The sequence below is a fragment of the Manacus candei genome, unplaced genomic scaffold (genome assembly GCF_025592945.1).
Source record: "Manacus candei isolate 608988 ecotype Guabito, Panama unplaced genomic scaffold, ASM2559294v1 h1tg000011l, whole genome shotgun sequence".
NCBI classification, from domain to species: domain Eukaryota; kingdom Metazoa; phylum Chordata; class Aves; order Passeriformes; family Pipridae; genus Manacus; species Manacus candei.
This window is the reverse complement of record NW_026138059.1, coordinates 18,776,733-18,796,446: the sequence shown is the minus strand read 5'-3', so window position 1 is coordinate 18,796,446 and position 19,714 is coordinate 18,776,733. Positions and strand designations below refer to the sequence as shown.

General features: G+C 37.7%; 1 protein-coding gene across 9 annotated transcripts in view; it reads right to left on the bottom strand.

The window, feature by feature from the left end:
- ADGRB3 (adhesion G protein-coupled receptor B3) overlaps positions 1 to 19,714 on the bottom strand; it is a 459,474-nt gene that overhangs the window by 197,285 nt on the left and 242,475 nt on the right. For all 9 annotated transcript variants that reach the window (XM_051777697.1, XM_051777703.1, XM_051777706.1 and 6 more), the window contains 2 exons: positions 853 to 999; positions 30 to 105 (listed from right to left, as the gene is read on the bottom strand). In XM_051777697.1, coding sequence (XP_051633657.1) covers positions 30 to 105; positions 853 to 999 — 223 coding nt within the window. The remainder of the gene's footprint in view (positions 1 to 29; positions 106 to 852; positions 1,000 to 19,714) is intronic.

Sequence of the window (19,714 nt, the reverse complement as noted above, 5' to 3'; positions counted from 1 at the left end):
ATTCATACCGTATTTATGAAATTTCTTACCTCAAAGTGGGCAAAATGAGTTCTAAATTTTTGTATAGCACTGCTCCAAGTACAAATACAGTTGATTCATCTAGTTCTGAAAAGAGTAAGGAAAAAAGATTTTAAAACTCTCCCAAGCTTTCATCATCATAGAGAACTGTGAATACCATTTATCTCTGTAATATGAGTTTTATTTTAAATAAACCAGCATAATTTTGAATTATATCCTGGAAGTCTCTCATAAAGATGTAGCATTGCCAGGAACATATCAAAAGATTTAAACAATTGAAAATCACATTTTCAAAAAATCCATCATTGTATACCAACATCCATGCTAGTTCATTTACCTTTATAATTAAGTATTCTCCAAGAATGTCTATAATGCCTAGTGAATTCTCTGATGTCAGAGATCTGTACTGCAAGGTATTTGTAAATTGTACCTGAAGTTAGAGTAATTTGCCTGCTGAGTATCCTTTGGTAAGAGCTGGATTGGAATGACTCAGTCTGCTGGAGCGAAGAAGCTTCAAGGGGTTCAGCAGAGCTGCACTTCAGCTCACCTCGTACCACCACAGATCAAATCCTGTGCACAGTAACTAAGCAAAGCACTGTCTCTGGCGTAGAAAGTAATCTCTAGGATTTCTGTAGCACTTTTTCTTCAATGTACTGAAATAATGCCCCATCATTTCCCCCTAGGATAAACTATGGGTACTGGATTCCTTTTGAAGATGGAAAAAATAACCACTCCTATGAGTGGTTATGAGACAAAGTGGTCCTATGAGACAAAGATTCTGAGTCTCCTTGCTACAGCTAACAAAAAAATCAACATGCTGATATGCTTCTTTACCTGTTGACATAGGAGTGAAGATATTTTTTGGAATGACAACCCTGTCTTCTGAGTTTCGTGCCCAGTCAACCATTCCTTTTCTTCCTTTCATGGGGAAATTGATGTCAGTTAAAACAGATGCAGCAGGAAGCTTCTGAATGCTAGCCACTAGTAAGAGAAATCATACAATTGGGTTTCATATGTTAAAGCATCATACAATGTCAACAGTACAAGAATAACAAAAGTTTTTAGTGATACATTTCAAGTAAAGCAGGAATTCATAGGACATTAACTGGTACAGAAAGCATAATCTTCTGTTTATTATGCAGTTCTACCATGGATTAGTTGTGTGGTATCGATTATATCATTTGTCAGCTAGATTCTGATTAAGTTTCTTAACAGGGATGATTGAATGTACTGGCTTATACCCTGAAATTCACACATAAGGACATTGTAGTGTCTTCAGAGCAAATTCTAAAATCATCAAATGTGACAATGAAAGGAAGAGGATGCTGCAAACTGCTTTGGGAAACATAACTGCTAGGTGCTGGCTAATGAAGTAATTACAGAACTTTTGTCCTCTATACAGGCACAATTTCAAGATAGATACATTAAGGAGATTCACATATTAAAAGACCTCATTGTTTGCACACAAAAGACAGTAATGCAGTATAACACTTGATTTCTTTTCCTTGAAAGAGTAATCTCCATTCTGAATTCTTAACTATATTTTTTCCATCAAGAACCCTAACTTCCAGTCTAGAATTCTGTTTGCTCATTTTCATTTTCTCCCCATTTCCTAACTCGGCTATGATCTGGAAATCAGTTTCAGCTTTGCTGTGAAATCTCAGCACAGCTCCATGGCAACACTGTCCGTGTCTAGTAAGACTCAAACTACTTTTAAGGAACTGACAGGGCTGCAAGCGTTTATGTATACTCAGAGAGATGACAAACAACACATTTGGAGCACTAGCTCCATTCTTAATGTAAGCCGTGTTGATAGCCATTTCCTGCCCAATGCACTTCCCGATCAATTTATGAAGAGGCTAATGCAATTGGAAGAGTTTGGACATCAGGACTATACTTCGATGTGCATAACGATTTCACTGCAAGGATTCTGAAAGGGGGTTTACATAAAGACAATGGGGGACAACTGTAAAACAATAAGAACATCAAAATTAAAGTAGAAAACCATTAGGTGTCTCATCAGTGGATTTTACTTGAAAGAAAACTGTAATTGCAGTCCAAGAGAAGAGGAAAATTAAGAGGGCGACAATATTAACTTCACAAATGTATTCCTCGATAACTGACTCTTATTTTCAAATTAGACTGTTATGTATTACAGAATCACATTAACGAGGTGGTACTTGAAGTTGTTTCAGGCTTTCCATTATAAAACTATCATCAGGGCTTTATAGTGCTAGTTACAATCCCTCTAGGCTGCAATTGACAAATACATTCCCAGCCCTAAAGGGATGCTTAGTCTTATGAATTTTCAGGTGGTGTGTGGAGGGAATAGACTTCAGGTGTTTCAGAATTACTGGGGCATAAAATAGATTGCGTGTTTTCATATGCAATCAATGGTTATACAGAATATATTAGCACTGTAAAAATGGATTTTTGCCCATAGTTCTTAAAATCTAAAAAGAATTTTGTTTTATTTTCCACATAAATAAAATTAAACCAACAGTTATTTAGTTTTCAAAATTAAATACAGCCTTTATAAGAAAATAGTGGTTTTTGGGGCTTTTTTACTTGCACTATCTGTGCATATACCTATCTATGTATCTAATTAGCTAGTAGAGCCTTAATATTTCATCTACCTTTTGGATGACAGTTCCCTTTATTGAAATAGGAAATCAATGTTATTCAATGAAATTCACTCTGCAATACAGAAAACCACTTTAGGACTGGATAAATGGTGAGGGTCTAGGATAATATTCTCTGTACTCTGTCTCTCTCTGTATTTTAAATAGGGCCATTTATCATGGTACCTAAACACTACTTAGAACCAAGAACTCCAAAATACTTGTTAATGTTTAGGTGCTAAATAACAAAACCAGAACATAAAGCCTAAACATTTGACTTATGGCTGGGCAGTCTGAGGTTCATGGTTAGACTCAATGATCTTGAAGCTCTTTTCTAACCTAAATGCTTCTATGATTCTATATATTCCCATTCATGGTTCAGACAAGTGGACTTCTTTCTACTCACAATGAGACAAAAGTGTCTATACTTAATTTAACAGAAGATGCAATCTTAACATCCTGGAGATTTTGCATAGACAGATTACACTGTATAAACCAGTAATTGAAACAGATTGGCCAAAGTGTTTGTTCCATGTCTTTCAAAGTTTGCCTCCTACAGATCCACACAGATTATTAGATCCTTCTTTAACCACTTTGCCGAATGATTCCACGAGGACGTGCCTAACACGGCACTGATGCTTTAAGGAGTAAGATAATTTGCTAGAATTTGACTGGAAGAAACTTTCTCAGTCCATCAACATGTCAGATGGATACATGAAACAATTCCCACCTCTTCGGTGCCACTGTGAACTGCATTTTATATTTTTATATTTTAGGAAATCTAATATTCTTATTCAATATTAGTCTACAACTCATTCCAGTAAAACTTCGGAGCATGATCAGCAGTATTTCCATTGGGAGGTGAGGCTCTTGGTTTTAATCTGCAGCATAAAATAATCGCTTATTGTGAGCACAAAAATCAACAGACTTTTTAGAGGGAAATGTATATTATTTATGTACTGGGTCATTCATACATTAAAAACTCAAATGTGTGTTTCTTATACATAGATAATATGACATGTTATTCAGTTTGTACTTCATTGTATTTTTTTATTGTAGTAGAAAACAATGCTTCAAATACTGGAACCCAAATGATTCAGTTCTGCCACTGCCACACAAGCACTTTTTCTCATTTGTAAAAACAAAGGTTTCTCATAAGTTTTTTTTTTACTATTTTAAATTTCCATACCAAAACATTATGTTCTGAATCTGTGAGATGGAACACTGGCAAACAAGTTCACTTACAGGTATTGTATTTTTGCTTGTTTATACATACATACAAGCTGTATAATACTGGAAAAACAGTCAAAGAGAATATTAATAACAATAAGAATGTAAATTGGGGGGACAAAGATGAAAAAGTAGAATAAAAAAGAAAAACTAAAATGAAAATGATCTTAGCAGAAGCCGAAAAAATCTTCACATGTCATGTTAAATTACGGAACTCTAAAAATTCTCATATACACCATACACAAAACATACAGCATGTCTTACTGCCGCAGACAAAACCATAATTGAGTTATTGCTGTAATACCTTATTCTGTTCTAATCTGATAACATTTTCCTGGACTTTTTATGCTGAAGACATCATACTGATAAGTAACCATTCTTACAGTTTGCACATACACTGCTCTAGACACAATTAACCAAAACTCTTCCAATATGGAAAATTCTCTTTTTTTATTTATTTGTATTACTGCAATTCCTATGATATTCCAGGCATCGGTGAAAAAAATAAATTGTCAAGGAATACATTTTCGGCCCAGTTCTCTTCAACATTGTCACAAATTACTTGGACATGGGACTCAAAGGAATACTGATCAAGTTTGAAGATGACACAAAACTGGGAGGAGCTATTGACTCCCTCCAGAGAGGCCCTGCAGAGAGACCTCGACAAATTAGAGAGATGGGCAATCACCAACCATAAGAAGTTCAACAGGGGAAGTGCTGGATTCTGCAGCTGCTTATGTTCATAGACCGGGAAATGAGAGGCTGGAGAGAAGTGCTGTGGAAAGGGTCCTGGTTGATGGTAAGTTGAATATAAGTCAGCAGTGCCCTGGCAGCCAGGAGGGGCCATCAGGCAAAGCATCGCCAGCTTTGCCCCCAGGGAGGGGATTGTCCCGCTCTGCTCTGCACTGTTCCAGCCTCACCTTGAATATTATGTGCAGTTTCAGGAGCCACAATGTAAGAAAGATATTAAGCTCTTAGAGAGTGTCCAAAGGAGGGCAATGAAGATGGTGAAAGGCCTTGAGGGGAAGCTGTATGAAGAATGGCTGAGGTCACTCAGCTTGTTTAGCCTGGAGTAGACGGGACTGAGGGGAGAACCTCACTGTGGTCTTCAACATCTTCATGAGGAGAAGTGGAGGGGCAAGTAGTGATCTCTTCACTCTTGTGACCAGTGACAGGACTTGAGGAAAAGCTCCAGTGTGAGCTGCATGTTGAGCTCTAGGTGGTCGGAGCCTGAGATTAGAAGATTCTTCGAGCATTTTTTTGATGCATTTTAGTATAAATTACAAGACAGTGGTTCAATTGCACATAAGAACACATACATACTTGATGATTCCATAACAATTATTGATTCAGAAAAATGTAAGTAGTCTAATCTAATCAATTTAGTGATTCCTTTGAGTCCTAATGGATTAATTTTTAAAATCCTTTACCAATACATCTCTTTTTGCCTTTATTTAATTTTCATGCTGCAGTTGCATACAACCTGTTTGATATTGCTCTACTGAAAATTTCAGGATTGGCAAATACCAACTGTTTTTACTTACTGAATAATATAAAGTATCTTTTGAACTGATTAATGCCAAACTGATAGGAATAGAGAATTTTCCATCACTATCTAAATGAGCTGACTACACACAGTAATATGTGAATGGTATTTCAGCAGTTTATTTGAAACAGCACAAAAGTGGTTAATAATTTCTCAATAAAACTCTGACTGAAAATACGTAGTTCTTGTAGATCATGGCCTAGAAAAGAAACACTGAAATGTATTGTCTTGATCCCTATAATCTTGAGTGAGTTACAAGCTGCCTAATGCAACTTCTAGTAGCTCTCTGACTGATCTGGGTTGCTAAACAACAAAAGATGAAGCAACCAAACAAGTGGCATGAATCATTGTCCCTTTCTCTTTAGTATTCATCCATTAGCCTCCTGTGTTCAACAAAACCAGTAACATTTCAGAATTAGCCCCTTGAATAATATTAATCACTTTGAACAGGAAATTAGATTCACTGGAAGGCATGACAGAAAAACAACTGCATGTTTGCTCATGGACTAAATGCAACTTCAGCTCTCACATAAGAAGTTTAGGTTTTAAAATTACAACATAAGCCAAATTAAACAGTTGATTCCTATCCTTATCAAACGCTGAACCAAAATCTTTACAAAAGATGCTCAAAGAGTCTGAATTCTGTAGCATCCATGTATTTACAAAAGAGAATCATAAAATCATAGAATATCTTGAGTTGAAAGGGACCCACAAGGATCATAAAATCATAGAATGGTCTGGGTTGGAAGGGACCTTAAAGATCATCTAGTTCCAACTCCACCACCATGGGCAGGGACACTTTTCACTAGACCAGGTTGCACAGAGCTCCATCCAACCTGACCCTGAATACTTCCAGGGATGGGGTATCCACAGCTTCTCTGGGCAACCTGTGCCAGTGCCTCACCACCCTCACAGTAAAAAATTTTTTCCTAATATCTAATCTAATCTAACCTTTTAGTTTGAAGCCATTCCCCCTTGTCCTGTCACTATATGCTCTTGTAAATAGTCTCTCTATCTTTCTTGTAGGTTCCCTTCAGGTACTGGAAGGCTGCAATTAGGTCATCCTGGAGCCTTCTCTTCTACAGGCTGAAGAAACCCAATTCTGTCAGCCTTTCCTCATAGAAGCGGTGTTCCATCACTCTAATCAACTTGGTGGCCTCCTCTGGACTCACAGGAAGGTCGATGTCCTTCCTGTGCTGGGGATCCCAGAGCAGGATGCAGGATTCCAGGTGGGGACTCACCAGAGCAGAGGGGCAGAATCACCACCCTCGACCTGCTGGCCACACTGCTTTTGATGCAGCCCAGGATACAATTGACTTTCTGGGTTGCAAGTGCACATTGCCAGCTCAGATCCAGCCTCTCATCCAGAAGCAGCTCCAAGTCCTTCTCAGCAGGGGTGCTCTTGATCTGTTTATCCCCCAGCCTGTATCGATACTGGGGATTGCCCTGACCCGCATCTGTCTCCTTGCACTTAGTCTTCTTAAACTGCATGAAATTCCTATGGACCCACTTGTTGAGCTTGCCCGAGTCCTTCTAGGTGGCATCCCGTCCTTCAGATGTGTCAAGTGCACCACTCAGCTTGGTGTCATTTGCAAATTTGCTGAGGGTGCACTGGATCCCTTCATCTATGTAATGAAGGTATTAAATAACAATGGTCCCAGTAGCAACCCCTGAGGGACACTGCTTGTCAGTGATGCTTGTTGGGACTCTGAGCCATTGACCACTACACTCTGGGTGTGATGATCCAGTCCAACTTTTTTATCCATCTAACAATCCACTCACTTAATCCATCTCTCTTCAATTTAGAGAAAAGGATGCAGTGGGGGACCATTTCAAAGGCTTTACAAAAGTCCAGATAAATGACACCTGTAGCCCTTCCCTTATCCACTGATGTAGTCACTCCATCGAAGAAGGACAATAGATTGGTGAGGCAGGACTTTCCCTTGGTGAAGCTGTGCTGGCTGTCTCAAACCACCTCTCTGTCCTTCACATGCTCTAACATAGCTTCTAGGAAGATCTGTTCCACAATCTTCCCAGACACAGAGGTGAGGCTGATAGGTCAGTAGTTCCCAGGATAAATCATCCAGTCCAACTCTTGGCCCCGCACAGGACAGCCCCCAGAGTCACACCATATGCCTGAAAGCATTGTCCAAACACTTGCTGAACTCTGGCAGTCTTGGTGCTATGAAGCCCATTCCAGCGCCCAACCACCCTCTGGGTGAAGAATCTTTTCTAAACCAACCTAAACCCCATCCATACAGCTTCATGTTATTTCCTCCACTTTTGTCACTGGTCACCAGAGAGACAAGTTTGGTGCGTGGCCCCTCCACTTCCCCTCATGGAGGAAGTTGTAGACCTGGTCTACAGGTTGCTACTGAGGTCTCCCTTCAGTTGCAATACCAGTTCTGACTCTCCTTTCTCTTAAGTGATAACATTCTGGGTTTGTTGTGCTTTATAGCACAGTAACTATATTGATCTCTAATTTGCAATAACTTAGGATACAGATGAATGGGAATCAATTATTTTAGAAAGGCATCAGTATTTTGACTGAATTGGAAAACCCAATACAGGTATCTTCAGCATAGGGTGCCAACTTCTGCTTAACCCTTCCTGTCAGAGCAAGAAAGCAGAACTTGGAATTTGACTGCATTCTAGTTACAGACAACAGAGTATGACTGTGTATATTAGCATCGTTTGCTCTTTTCTATCCTATTTTGATTTGTCCATTGACAGCATGCCAGGTATATATTATTCAGCATTTAGTAAACTTGAGTTCCTCACATAATAGGTTTTGAATATTGAGATAGTGGATGTTATACTGCCCTTCTGGGACAGCTCCCGCTAAATTAATTTCTGGGTAAAATAGAACTGCCATTGTCACACATGTTCTGAACAAAGAATATGAAAGGATTTTTGTGTTAAAATTCAGAATACTGAGTATCTCTGCAAATACCTCTGTTAAGAATATTCAATTAGAACAATATTTATACATTTTAGAATTACTCTTTTGATCTGAAATGTAGAACCCTTGTTTTTTATAGAATAAATAAGCTTGCTTAAGTCAGCCCACGTTGGATACATGGGGAACAAACTCTTGTCTGGACCATCAACAAAGAGCCAGATGGACATACTGAAGATGATATTCATAACATATTTGCTCTATCCACTTAAACTCCATAATCTTAAAGACAACCTGCAACAAACACAGGTGAAACCCCTGTGTTTAAAGGAGATTGATTTGTGGATCTCTGGATTTGCTACAGAACTCTGCATGTAAGCATGCTTGATGATCTCCTTTAAAAGCCTTTCTTCAGCACAAAAATAAACCCACCTTTTACCACCTACAGGATTATGTATAACAGAAGGACTGTGGTGAATTGGCATCCTCTTATACGAACATAAGAAAAACAGGGTAATTTTACTTCTCTAAATAATTCTCCTGAAATCTCCTTGCAGTGAACCAACATCAAACTACAGTCAGAAAAATGCTCCTATGAAATTATATCTTAACAGAACTTCAAATATTAGTTCTAATGATAGCCTAATGACTATCAACACAGAAATGATAACTTCTTAAATTAGAACCCACTGCTCCATGGGCAGACAAGAAAGGGATGTCCCTAGATGGCTGCTGTGCACTTGCATCCCTGAAGCTTCAGCCCAAAGCAGCTACTGTCTCACTATTCAAGCTTTGGGCAGCAAAACACAGTACCAACACAGGCTAAAGCAGAAGTAGATATTTCATAGGTATTTTCACTAATCAGGCATGAACTTTGCATGAGTCCTTCCTTTGGTGTCAAACACACTGTGCCTTAAATAGGCTCATCATTTGTAGGTTAAGAATAATGGTTTAGGTTAATCAAGAAGCTACCTTAACAGTGATCTCTGAATATCTCCCTTCTGTTGTCCATAGACAATGTAGTGTGGAAGAGAGTTACCCATTACCATTTTTGTTGTAAAATAATACATATGCAGTCTCATAAGTGATTTCTGATTGCACATTTGTTATGATAACTAACCTAGATTAATAAAATTAAAATAGATAAATTTATTTTTAATTCCTCCTTTACCAAACCTTTCCTTGCTCCAGGTATGGAAATAAAATTTAATAATTAAAATTAAAAGTTTAAACAATAATTAAACATTAAAAATTGTTTTTACAGACAATAAAAACTTTCTTTAAAAATAATTATGGAAAATATAACTTTGATTTCCTGAGAAAGAGTTAGTATATAGAAATAGCTATATTTTCATAGAATTTGTACATATTCCAGATGCTACTTCTGCATGTGCCCCTAGGGGAAAAATTAAAATCTTTGCATTTTTATAATTTTTAATCATTGTTACTATATACTAACTAGTAATACACATTCTATATTTAATATGGCTATTGGAATCTGCTAAATGTGGAACATAAGAAACAAAATCTATTTGCTAATCTAAGTCACAAGTTTGAAGAGAACCCAACTGAACTACTGAAAATGTAAACAATTTTTTATGAGCAGTCAGAAGAAAATGTATTCTCATGATAAATGGAATGCTTCCTGAAATATGTGATTATTTAGAAAAATGCTTTAAACACATGGTAGGAAGCTGTACGTCATTAACTAGAAGAAAACTCCATCTTCTAGGCATTATTTTGAAGAAGATAAAGATATGAGCAGCCAAATTGACCGAGAGCCACATCAAAGGTACTCTGTGTTTCTCAAGGAACTTTATTTTTTTCCATTCTTCTTAGTATCACTGTGCATTCATGCTACTAAAACTAGGGTCTCCAGCAGCAACTCTTGCCTTGTCATAAAAAACTTCTTAAGGAAAAGAAAGACTCAGCATCAAGAAAGACAGAAAATGGAGAATGGTGCAGGAGATAGAATGATTTGGCATTTCAGTGAATGAGTTTTAATTTACACACAAAGTTGAAAACCATGGTAATACTGAGTGGGTAAAGTCACCTGCAACACCATTTTAGACTGACTGTGCAGGGAAGGTGTAGAAACCAAGCATTTTTTAGTCACCAAGGTGACTTGAAAAAGTGTCTCTGCTGATGATTCTAGCTGATAATGAGAGCAAAGAGAGTGAAACTGAAGGTAATATTAAGGTACTGAGCTCAGAAGATGGGAATGATGATGAAGCTGTCAGAAAAAGGAAGAAAGAAGAAAAGCTGAGAATGAGACATCATTTATCTGTTTATTTATCAAGTTTACTGATGATTAGATATCCACTAAAAACTATTAAAAAGATAGAGAGGGGATTTGACAGAGGACAAGAGATCAGTAAGGAGTCAAACAGATATAAAAATCATTAGCAGGGAATTGATAAAAATATTCTGTGGACATTACATTGCTTGGGGAGATGAAGAGCAGAGGTAGGATGATTGCTTCCCAGAAGCAGTAAATAGAAGTGAAGAAAAGATGGTTATTCCCTGTCTTACCTCTAGGGAAATGACAACTAAACCTATCATTCACAGATCTCTAAAGATGTGAACCAAGTTATGCAGGATATTGAAAGATGATATAAGAAGTAAATTCTCAAACATGGAGATAGAAGATGTGATGTAGAAAAGCCACACACAGAGGAAACAAAATAAAACAGTGGAATCAATATATGTTTTTAATCACAGTTTTTTTGCAGCAGACTAGAAACAGATCTCTACTGTATTTTATTGTTGAACAGCTTTTTCATAATCATAAAAAATGGCATTGTGAAGAACTTTCAGATAACACTGAGAAAACTAAAACTGAAAGAACTGTAAATTACTCTGATATAGAAATGCATAGATTAATAGTAGGAAAACAGCCAGTGAATCCTAAAAAGTGGAAACTGATTAAAAGCCATATTCCGCAAAACAGTTGATATGGAGGAAACGATTACAGGTGGCCTTCTTTTTACAGCAATTCACCAGGCATGTACAAGTTTCTCCATGTGCCTTTCCAGAAGCTGAAGAAGAAGCCAGTGCTTTCTTTACACTTCAGCTCCATAAAGATTGAGAAATTAGACAGATAAGATCCCCAAAAAGTTCAAGCCTGTGGGTATGTTTACTAACCAGATTGCTCTTCTCATTAAATGCATCTGCAGTTGCTTTCTATTTTAAAACCCAGGCAAGTCAGAGAAAGACTTGCTGGTCTAACATTACTTGTTAGACTACTGAGCTAATGTTTTGATCACTATAAGTAGGAAGATCTGCATGCAATGAGGTTTGCCTCTGTAACAGGGTACCCATCTGTGGGCATTATAAACCATACCTTTTTTTTCTTGGATGAGAATATCCACTAGGATTCACCATCAAAACCTGAACTATCTAGGAGGAAAGGAAGACCAAACCCCTACTTGAATACTCATTTGACAACAGGCACAATACATAAACCAAGGATTCAAAAGAAAGGCAGGTTTGCTTAATTCATCCCAGATAACCAAGAGATGTCTCAAATTTTACTAAATTGTTGAGTCTGATAATCTAGAAGACAGAAAGAATTCAATCATAAGCTTAGCATTTCCTGGTCAGCATCAGACTAATTCTCTAATGGACATCTAGTATTCTGAGTTTTGTATTCACCACAATGGCCAAGCTGTCATTGCCAGTGCATCCCTATTAAAAACACACACTGCCCCCCCCTCTACATTTTAAGCTGCACATGCTTAAAATCTGTTCCTAATTTATGTAATTTTGTAACTTAGATCAAACTATAGTGAAAAGGGTTATGAGAAGTTGGGCCCCCTGCCCCTTCACTTGGGAGTTGCACTTAAGTTGAATCTACTATGACTGTGCATGGCCATGTATTTTGGCTGTCTTAACCTTGACCTGTGGATTCCATGTTAAGGTCTAGTGACCTATCACTATGGACTTTCCTAAGGACCACTGGACCAGATTCTGACCCTGATGCTTTGATATGATTTCTTAGCTTGACATCAGATCTACCTCACTGCTATGGACTTGTCTGCTGATCTGAAATATTAGCTGGGCCTGGCTACTTTCACAGACCTCCTCTGCTCTTGTTTGGATGCTGTGGGACCTCCCCTTTGCCAGCAAGGCTGCTGTGCATGCCCTGTCGTCTCCTGTTTCTCTCACAGAGCAGCTTACTCTTGCTTTTCCCTGAACCCAGCACCTGATAAAGCATATGCTGCAACATCTACACAGTAAATGCCTTCTAGATAGTCTTGAGCAGAGTCACACAGAAAATATGAAACAGAACTGTTAGAAACAAAAATCTCCTGTGTCTCAGTTTCATGTTGAAGCTATGACTCTAACCTTCCTCACGGGAGTTCATAACTAGGTCTTTGTTTTCTGGAGCCATGTCTAATTCATTTTGAATGTTCTCCATGGAGTAGATAAACTGGATTAAGATTTGCTTAAGGGATTGTCAAAGGTTGCCCTTGGGCACTGCAAAATATAACTGTCAGGATAATGCACATATGCTTTATTTAGATTGTTTATATCATGCATGGCAGAACAAAACTCAGTACCTTGGTGGGACATATAGACACTATCCAATATAAGTAGTAAGTAATACTAATTAGACGGAGTTTGATTTACTTGTTCACATTGTTCAATTCTAAATTAACTTTAATAACTCTGGAGAAATATCTTAGTGTTATTATGGTCATTTCAATAAAACAACTGCGCAATGAGGAGATGCTTTAAAAAAGATTTAACTAGAAAATTGGGCCTATAAAGAATGACAGAGCTTGGTTATTATGAGCTCTTATAACGCAATCACATGAATCACTATGGCATGTGGACCTTGTGCTCAGCTCGTTATCTAATTCTGGTCAACCCATCTCCAGCATCCCCCGCTTCTTCCCTCCCACTCCCCCCAGATGAGAGGCTTTTCATGTTTATTAAAGCTGTGGGAGGAGGAATCAAAAAAGATCCAATCAGCTAAGAAATAAATGGAAACAAACAGTCAACTAGTCAACTAAGTCAGATGTTATACCATTACTGTCTCCCTTGTCAGAATTCAAGTGCTTTACATGTTCATTCATTTTGAGTGCAGTTGAAAGAGATGCCTAATTAGAGTTGCTTGTGTTGCCTTCTCAGGGTTTAAAAAAAATCATCTGAATTTTGTACGTATTGCACAGTGAGCTTAAACCGTATTTTAGGAATGCTGGATTCACCCTTGCCTGTGACGAGTATACAAAATGCAAGCACATTATTACTAAGCTCAGTGCCAAAACTAATCATAGAATATGGTGAAAGTATTTAACTCAAGATATAACATAGCCTTATACCTGAAGCAGAGAGGCTTCTAATTCTTAAAAAAAAGTCTGTTTGAATTCAGACCTGTCGACCAGATTTTCAGATGCCCTTACAGTACCTTCAGTTTTGGTTTTACATGCAGTAGAGAACTACCACTTTGGACAGCTAATGTGTAGAAAGTACTGTGAGGAAGAAAACATCTCTGGTTTTCCTGAGGCATGACAGATGCAGTCAAAAGGAGCCGTCATTGTGTCTGGCTCTGCAACACTTGCATTACTAACATGCACACCTGATGTGACTGCTATCTCTTTGGCACTACATCCTATCTGCAACCTATTTTCTCTTATTGTTATTCCAATACAAATTTTGGGTTTATTGCTACTGTTATTACTTTAATTTCTTTTGCTGTTCATTGCAGTATGAAGTCTCCCAAACTGGAACTATACTGCTTCAGTGAACTATTCCTTATTTCCTGGAAATATTGCCTGTAGGTAGAAGCTCTATAAAGTTAAAATTTGATTCTAAAATGTGCAATATTCCAGAAAACACAGTATACCTATGATGTAAAGTGGAGAGGAAGAATTTACGCATGTTATTACATGAGAAATCGTGGTGAATTATTTTTAAATGGAATATCACGAACATGAAATATGGAAATAAGAAGCAGGGATGGAATTTTGTTTTCTACTGATCAACAGTTTTGGGGACCCAACAACACAACACAATGGCTTCAATGAATTTCCTGCACCTGAAAGTCCTAACACAGAGTGACTGAATGTACATGCCAGAGAAGCTATTAATTTACTGAAAATTTTTGCAAACTCTTATAAAAATAACCTGTACTTTCGTTCTGCAAAATTATTCAGCATGAAGTATTCTACACTTGAGTCTAGTTTTGCTATTACTACCATGCCACGTTTGGGGTAACTGTAATAATCTCCACAGCTATATCTAGGAGATAACCAGCAAAAAAATATTTCTTGCCTTCCAATAGTATTTTTATTATAACCTACAGTCAAGATGGCTTTTCTAGTACAAATCATTCCCTGGAGAGCTGCACAATCAAAACATGCCACTATATATGATCTTTCTTCCCCACCATAACCTGATTATAGTATTGTTACCCAACAAATAGTATTTTACAGGATGCTGGAAAAAAAATTGCTTTTTTTCCCCCTTTTTTTCCTCTCTCTGCTCTGTGTAGTTTCTTCAGTGCTATTGTTTTTATAAAATATTTTTTTATGTACTAAATGCATTTTCTGTCTTTAATCCCAAAACATCTAAATGGTGCTTTATTGGAAACCAAACTGACTGCACTCTGGTGGCAAAGTTTCATAACAAAATTTCTAAACTGAACGAAAAAGGAACAATGTATGGATGCTCAGTTATTTCACAATATTTCAAAGCAGTAACTTTTTTCAGAAGCACAGATGTGGTCAGCACAATCTGGACCAACCTTGATATGAAATGTGGCTATTAATTAAATCTTGATGATTTAAAAATTTGTACTCTACTGTTACACTGTTTATTGCAAAGGGACATTTGAATGGCAATGAACCATTTTCAAAAGGTGCTTAATGTCATCATTCCAGAAATGAGACTTTCACTGTGTGTGCTGAAACAACACACTTGTTACACTGCTTGGAGCAAGAAATTAATTGGACATAGAATAATTTTTTCCTAAAAACTTACACAAACATTCACATCCACAGGAAGGGCTGGAAGGAGGATCCAGGGAACTACAGGTCTGTCAGCCTGACCTCCATGTCAGGTAAGCTCTTGAGTGAGCAGATCCTCTTGAGGGGCAACATGTTGCACATGCAGGACAACCAGTGGATCAGGGTTTAGGAAAGGCAGGTCCTGCTTGAATGACCCGGTCACCTTCTATGACAAGGTGACTCGTTTAGTGGAAGGGTGAAAGGCTTTGGACATTGTCTACCTAGACTTTAGTAAAGCCTTTGACAGCAAAGGCCGTCTCCCACAACATTTTCCTGGAGAAGCTGGCAGCCCATGACTTGGGACAGGTGCACCCTTCACTGGGTTAAAAACTGGCTCTGTGGCCAGACCCAGAGAGTGGTGGTTACATCTAGCTACTAGTGGGGTTCCACAGGGCTCAGCTTAGGGTCCAGTTCTGCTTAATGTCTTTATCCATGATCTGGATGCAGGGATCAAGTGCACCTTCCATCATTTTGCAGATGACACCAAGTTGATGGGAGTGTTGGAAGCTGGAGGGTAGAAAGGGATCTAGACAGGCTGGATCAATGGGCCAAGTCCAACTGTATGAGGTTCAACAAGGCCAAGTGCTGGGTCCTGTACTTGGGTCACAACAGCCCCATGTAATCCTACAGGCTTGGGGGAGGAGTGGCTGGAAAACTGCCTGTAGGAAAAGGATCTGGGGGTGCTGGTTGACAGCCAGTTGAACATGAACCCAGTGTGCCCAGGTGGCCAAGAAGGCCAATGGCATCCTGGCTTGTATCAGAAATAGTATGGCCAGCAAGACCACGGCAGTGCTCATCCCCCTGTACTCAGCACTTGAGTACTCAGACCATGAGTCCTGCATCCAGTTCTGGGCCCCTCACTACAAGAAAGACCTTGACGTGCTGGAGTGTGTCCAGAGAAGGGCGATGAAGCTGGTGAAGGGTGTGGAGCACAAGTCTTATGAGGAGAAGCTGAGGGAATTGGGGTTGTTTAGCCTGGAGCAAAGGAGGCTCAGGGAAGACCTTATCACTCTCTACAACTACCTGAAAGGAGGTTGTAGCAAGGTGGGGGTCATTATTGTCTCTCAAGTAACAAGACAAGAGGAAATGGCCCCAAATTATGCCAGGAGAGATTTAGATTAGATATTTGGAAAAATTTCTTTACTGAGTGGGTTGTGAAACATTGGAACAGGATGCCTAGGGAGATGGTGGAGTCTCCATCCCTGGAGTTATTTAAAAGATATGTAGATGTTACACTTAGAGACACAGTTTAGTAGTGAACACAGGGTTGCTGTGTTAATGGTTGGACTTGATGATCTCAGAGGTCTTTTCCAACTTTAATGGTTCTATGATTCTATAAACATTAAAAATAGAATGGATGAGAATTTAGCGTAAGTTATAAAAGAAGTAAAATCAGTAAAGTGAAACAGCTCATTTGAGCCCATTAATAGGAATAAACAATTTTATTATTCAACAGAAGTATATAAGGTTGGAAATTATATACAAGATAGGATAAGAGGGGGACAGAAGCCCTTAAACAAAACCCGAAAGTATGTTTAATAAGCAATTCTCTGGGCTTTTTAATAATGATGTACTACATTTATGCTATGCTTACAGAATTTTTATGTTATGCTTTCTTTCATTTTTAACTCTTTCTGGCAAAGATTACATTCATATGGGCCCAAATAATTACAAAGAAGTCTCACTTGAATAGTAACTTGACCTTGTTTTTCTTACATTATTGGGAAAACTCTAGCCATCAACTACAGAATCATTTCCTCCTCTAGTCCAAACCTCAATATATTATAGAGTGGATCTGAATTAAAAAAAATTCCACCCATTTAGATACTTCTACTAAATGAAACTATTTCAACATGAAAGATTAAAATGGCAATATAGACACTAAGTCCTAACTTAAAATGGCAATATAGACACTAAGTCCTAACATTCCATACCACCAAGAGGTTCAAATGCTGTGAAGAAACAAAATAGTGTTTTGGCAATTTAGTAATTTGTAGCTTGTCAGACAGCCTGTGATAACTGTCCAACACAGCTGGGAGGTACCATAACTTCATTTAAGATTTTTTTAATGGAAAGTTTAGTTTTATTTCAGTGAAACACTAAATAAAAGAAAAAAATCTAAAATTAAAAAAATAAAGTGCAGGTTGAACAATCTCACCCAGGTATATAGCTAGGAGAGACGTTAAACATCTCTAAAACCACTAACAGCGCAGATTAAAGTGAACATAGAGAATGCTGAGTGACAGGTAAAAATCTGGATCCAGCAACTGGTGCTATCAATAGAAATTATACCCACAGTGAAAAAAAATCCATTAAAAGTGTGCATTTGGCTCACTAGACAGAGACTCCCTCAAACCATGCATTAAAAAGCTCATGAGTGAACATGCTGTTAAAGAATTTAAAGAATAACAAAATTATGAACAGAAGAAAATATTCTAACAAATGTCTACAAGAAAGAAAAATGACCAAATTCCTCTACAGTTACTTGCCTTGTTTTCCAAACTTTAAAAGAAAATTCCTAAATGCATGCTTCATGTACAGCCAAAGAACAAACATATATAGTTAGCAAACTCCATCTAATATCTTGCCATATAAAATGATAAACAGTATTACATAAACACTACAAAATTCTCTGAACTTTGCTGTTGAATACCATTTCCAAGTAGTGCCATATTTCAATGTCTTACCCTACTGATGTGCAGTCTCTGTCATTTCAGTTTATGAGCGTTTTGGATATCTATAATTTTAACTTCTGAAAATTATTTCTAAGAACAACCAGAAATGTAAAATAGCCAATGTGATATAAAATCACCAGCCATGTCTTCCAGTAGTGGAACTATTCATCCAAGAAACAGGTATAAGTTCAATTTGGCAAAGTTAAATGACAGTCATTTTGCAGAAATTAACTTTTCTTTTTGCAATGTTGACTGTGAATGGAGACTATTATTTTTCATTGCCTAGATAGTGATGCAATTTTCAAAGCAAAATGAGCATTAAAAACATTCATTCCATGCTTCTGCAATGAACAATCTAAGATACATAATGGCAAAACAAGACATTCCCTTTAATCTTTATGAACATATTGTATCCTCTTGAAGTTAAAATGAGAAAGGAGGGGATAAGCTCACTATATTTTTGATAAACATTTCCCTCAGGAACAGAAGTCTTTTGTGTGCAGATGAAGCAGCCTACCTGACTGCCCACCCCTGAAGATCCAGTCATCCTGATGACCATTCCACAGTTTCTTTCCCTTGGGCAGGCCAGTCTCTTTTCATTGCTTTGCTTCAATGGAGATGAAATTTTGGTGCCAATATAGGGACGAAATATGTTTCACCAAAGGGCACAATTTATACATCTATGAACGGGTTTCCAAGTATTTGACTTTGATACCAGCTCACATTTTAGATGTGCTCCTCTACAACAGGACCAGACAGGACGTACTGTACAAGTGACTACACTAAAACACTAATTTTCCAGAGGTGTACTTGAAATCTATCTCCTTTCAAAATACTTGCCTAATGAGTACAGAACATGGCATGAGGCCACGAGATTTTAATAGCAATATATTAAAAAAATGGCACATCGGTAACCCTGCTAACTATTAACTAATGTAACGGGTGCTAAAAGTGGAACATCTTATGTGTTAGAAAAAAATTACACAAAATAATAGTCATTAAAGAAGACCATAAGCATTGAGCCACAGATTCTATGAAAAATCATTCAAGCAGTGAGATCAAATAACTTTTCTACAAGACCATTTCCCAAGCTATATTAATAGAAGATTTACAGAGGAATGCTGTCTGTGGCTGACTACATGTCTCAATGTATGTGGAGAGTGAGTGTTTAAACAAAAAAAAAAAAAGAAATACATCCACAACAATATAAAGCTATTTAGCACCACTGCATGGTGTTTCAAGCATTTGTGCATGCACCTAGTGCCATTCAAACACTGCAAGCCAGAGAGCTGTACCACATATTTTAAGTGAGGAAAAATTCTTTCTCTCTTCTCTCCATTTTAAAGGACACTTATAACAAAAAAAAAAAAAAAAGATTTTGCAGAGTTCCTTTCGAAATTTTGAAATTCCAAAGTGGGAAAAAGCTATATGCATCCACAGTAGAACAATCCTCTGATTTATATCACAACTCTTATCAGAGATTCTCTATCTCAGCCTTGAGACAAAGCAGCAAAGGGAGTCCTAAAACACAGCTGAAGTCAAGGGAAAGCAAACTAATGCCATGAAATGGGTGAACTTATAGGTTCAGAAATCACAAGGCACAAAAGATACTTCAAAACTTTCAGACCCTGTTCTTGATTTTGGCACACCTAGTAAATGAATCCTTTGAGACGGTTTGAACTGGTCTTACTGTCACTCAGCTCTGTTTATAG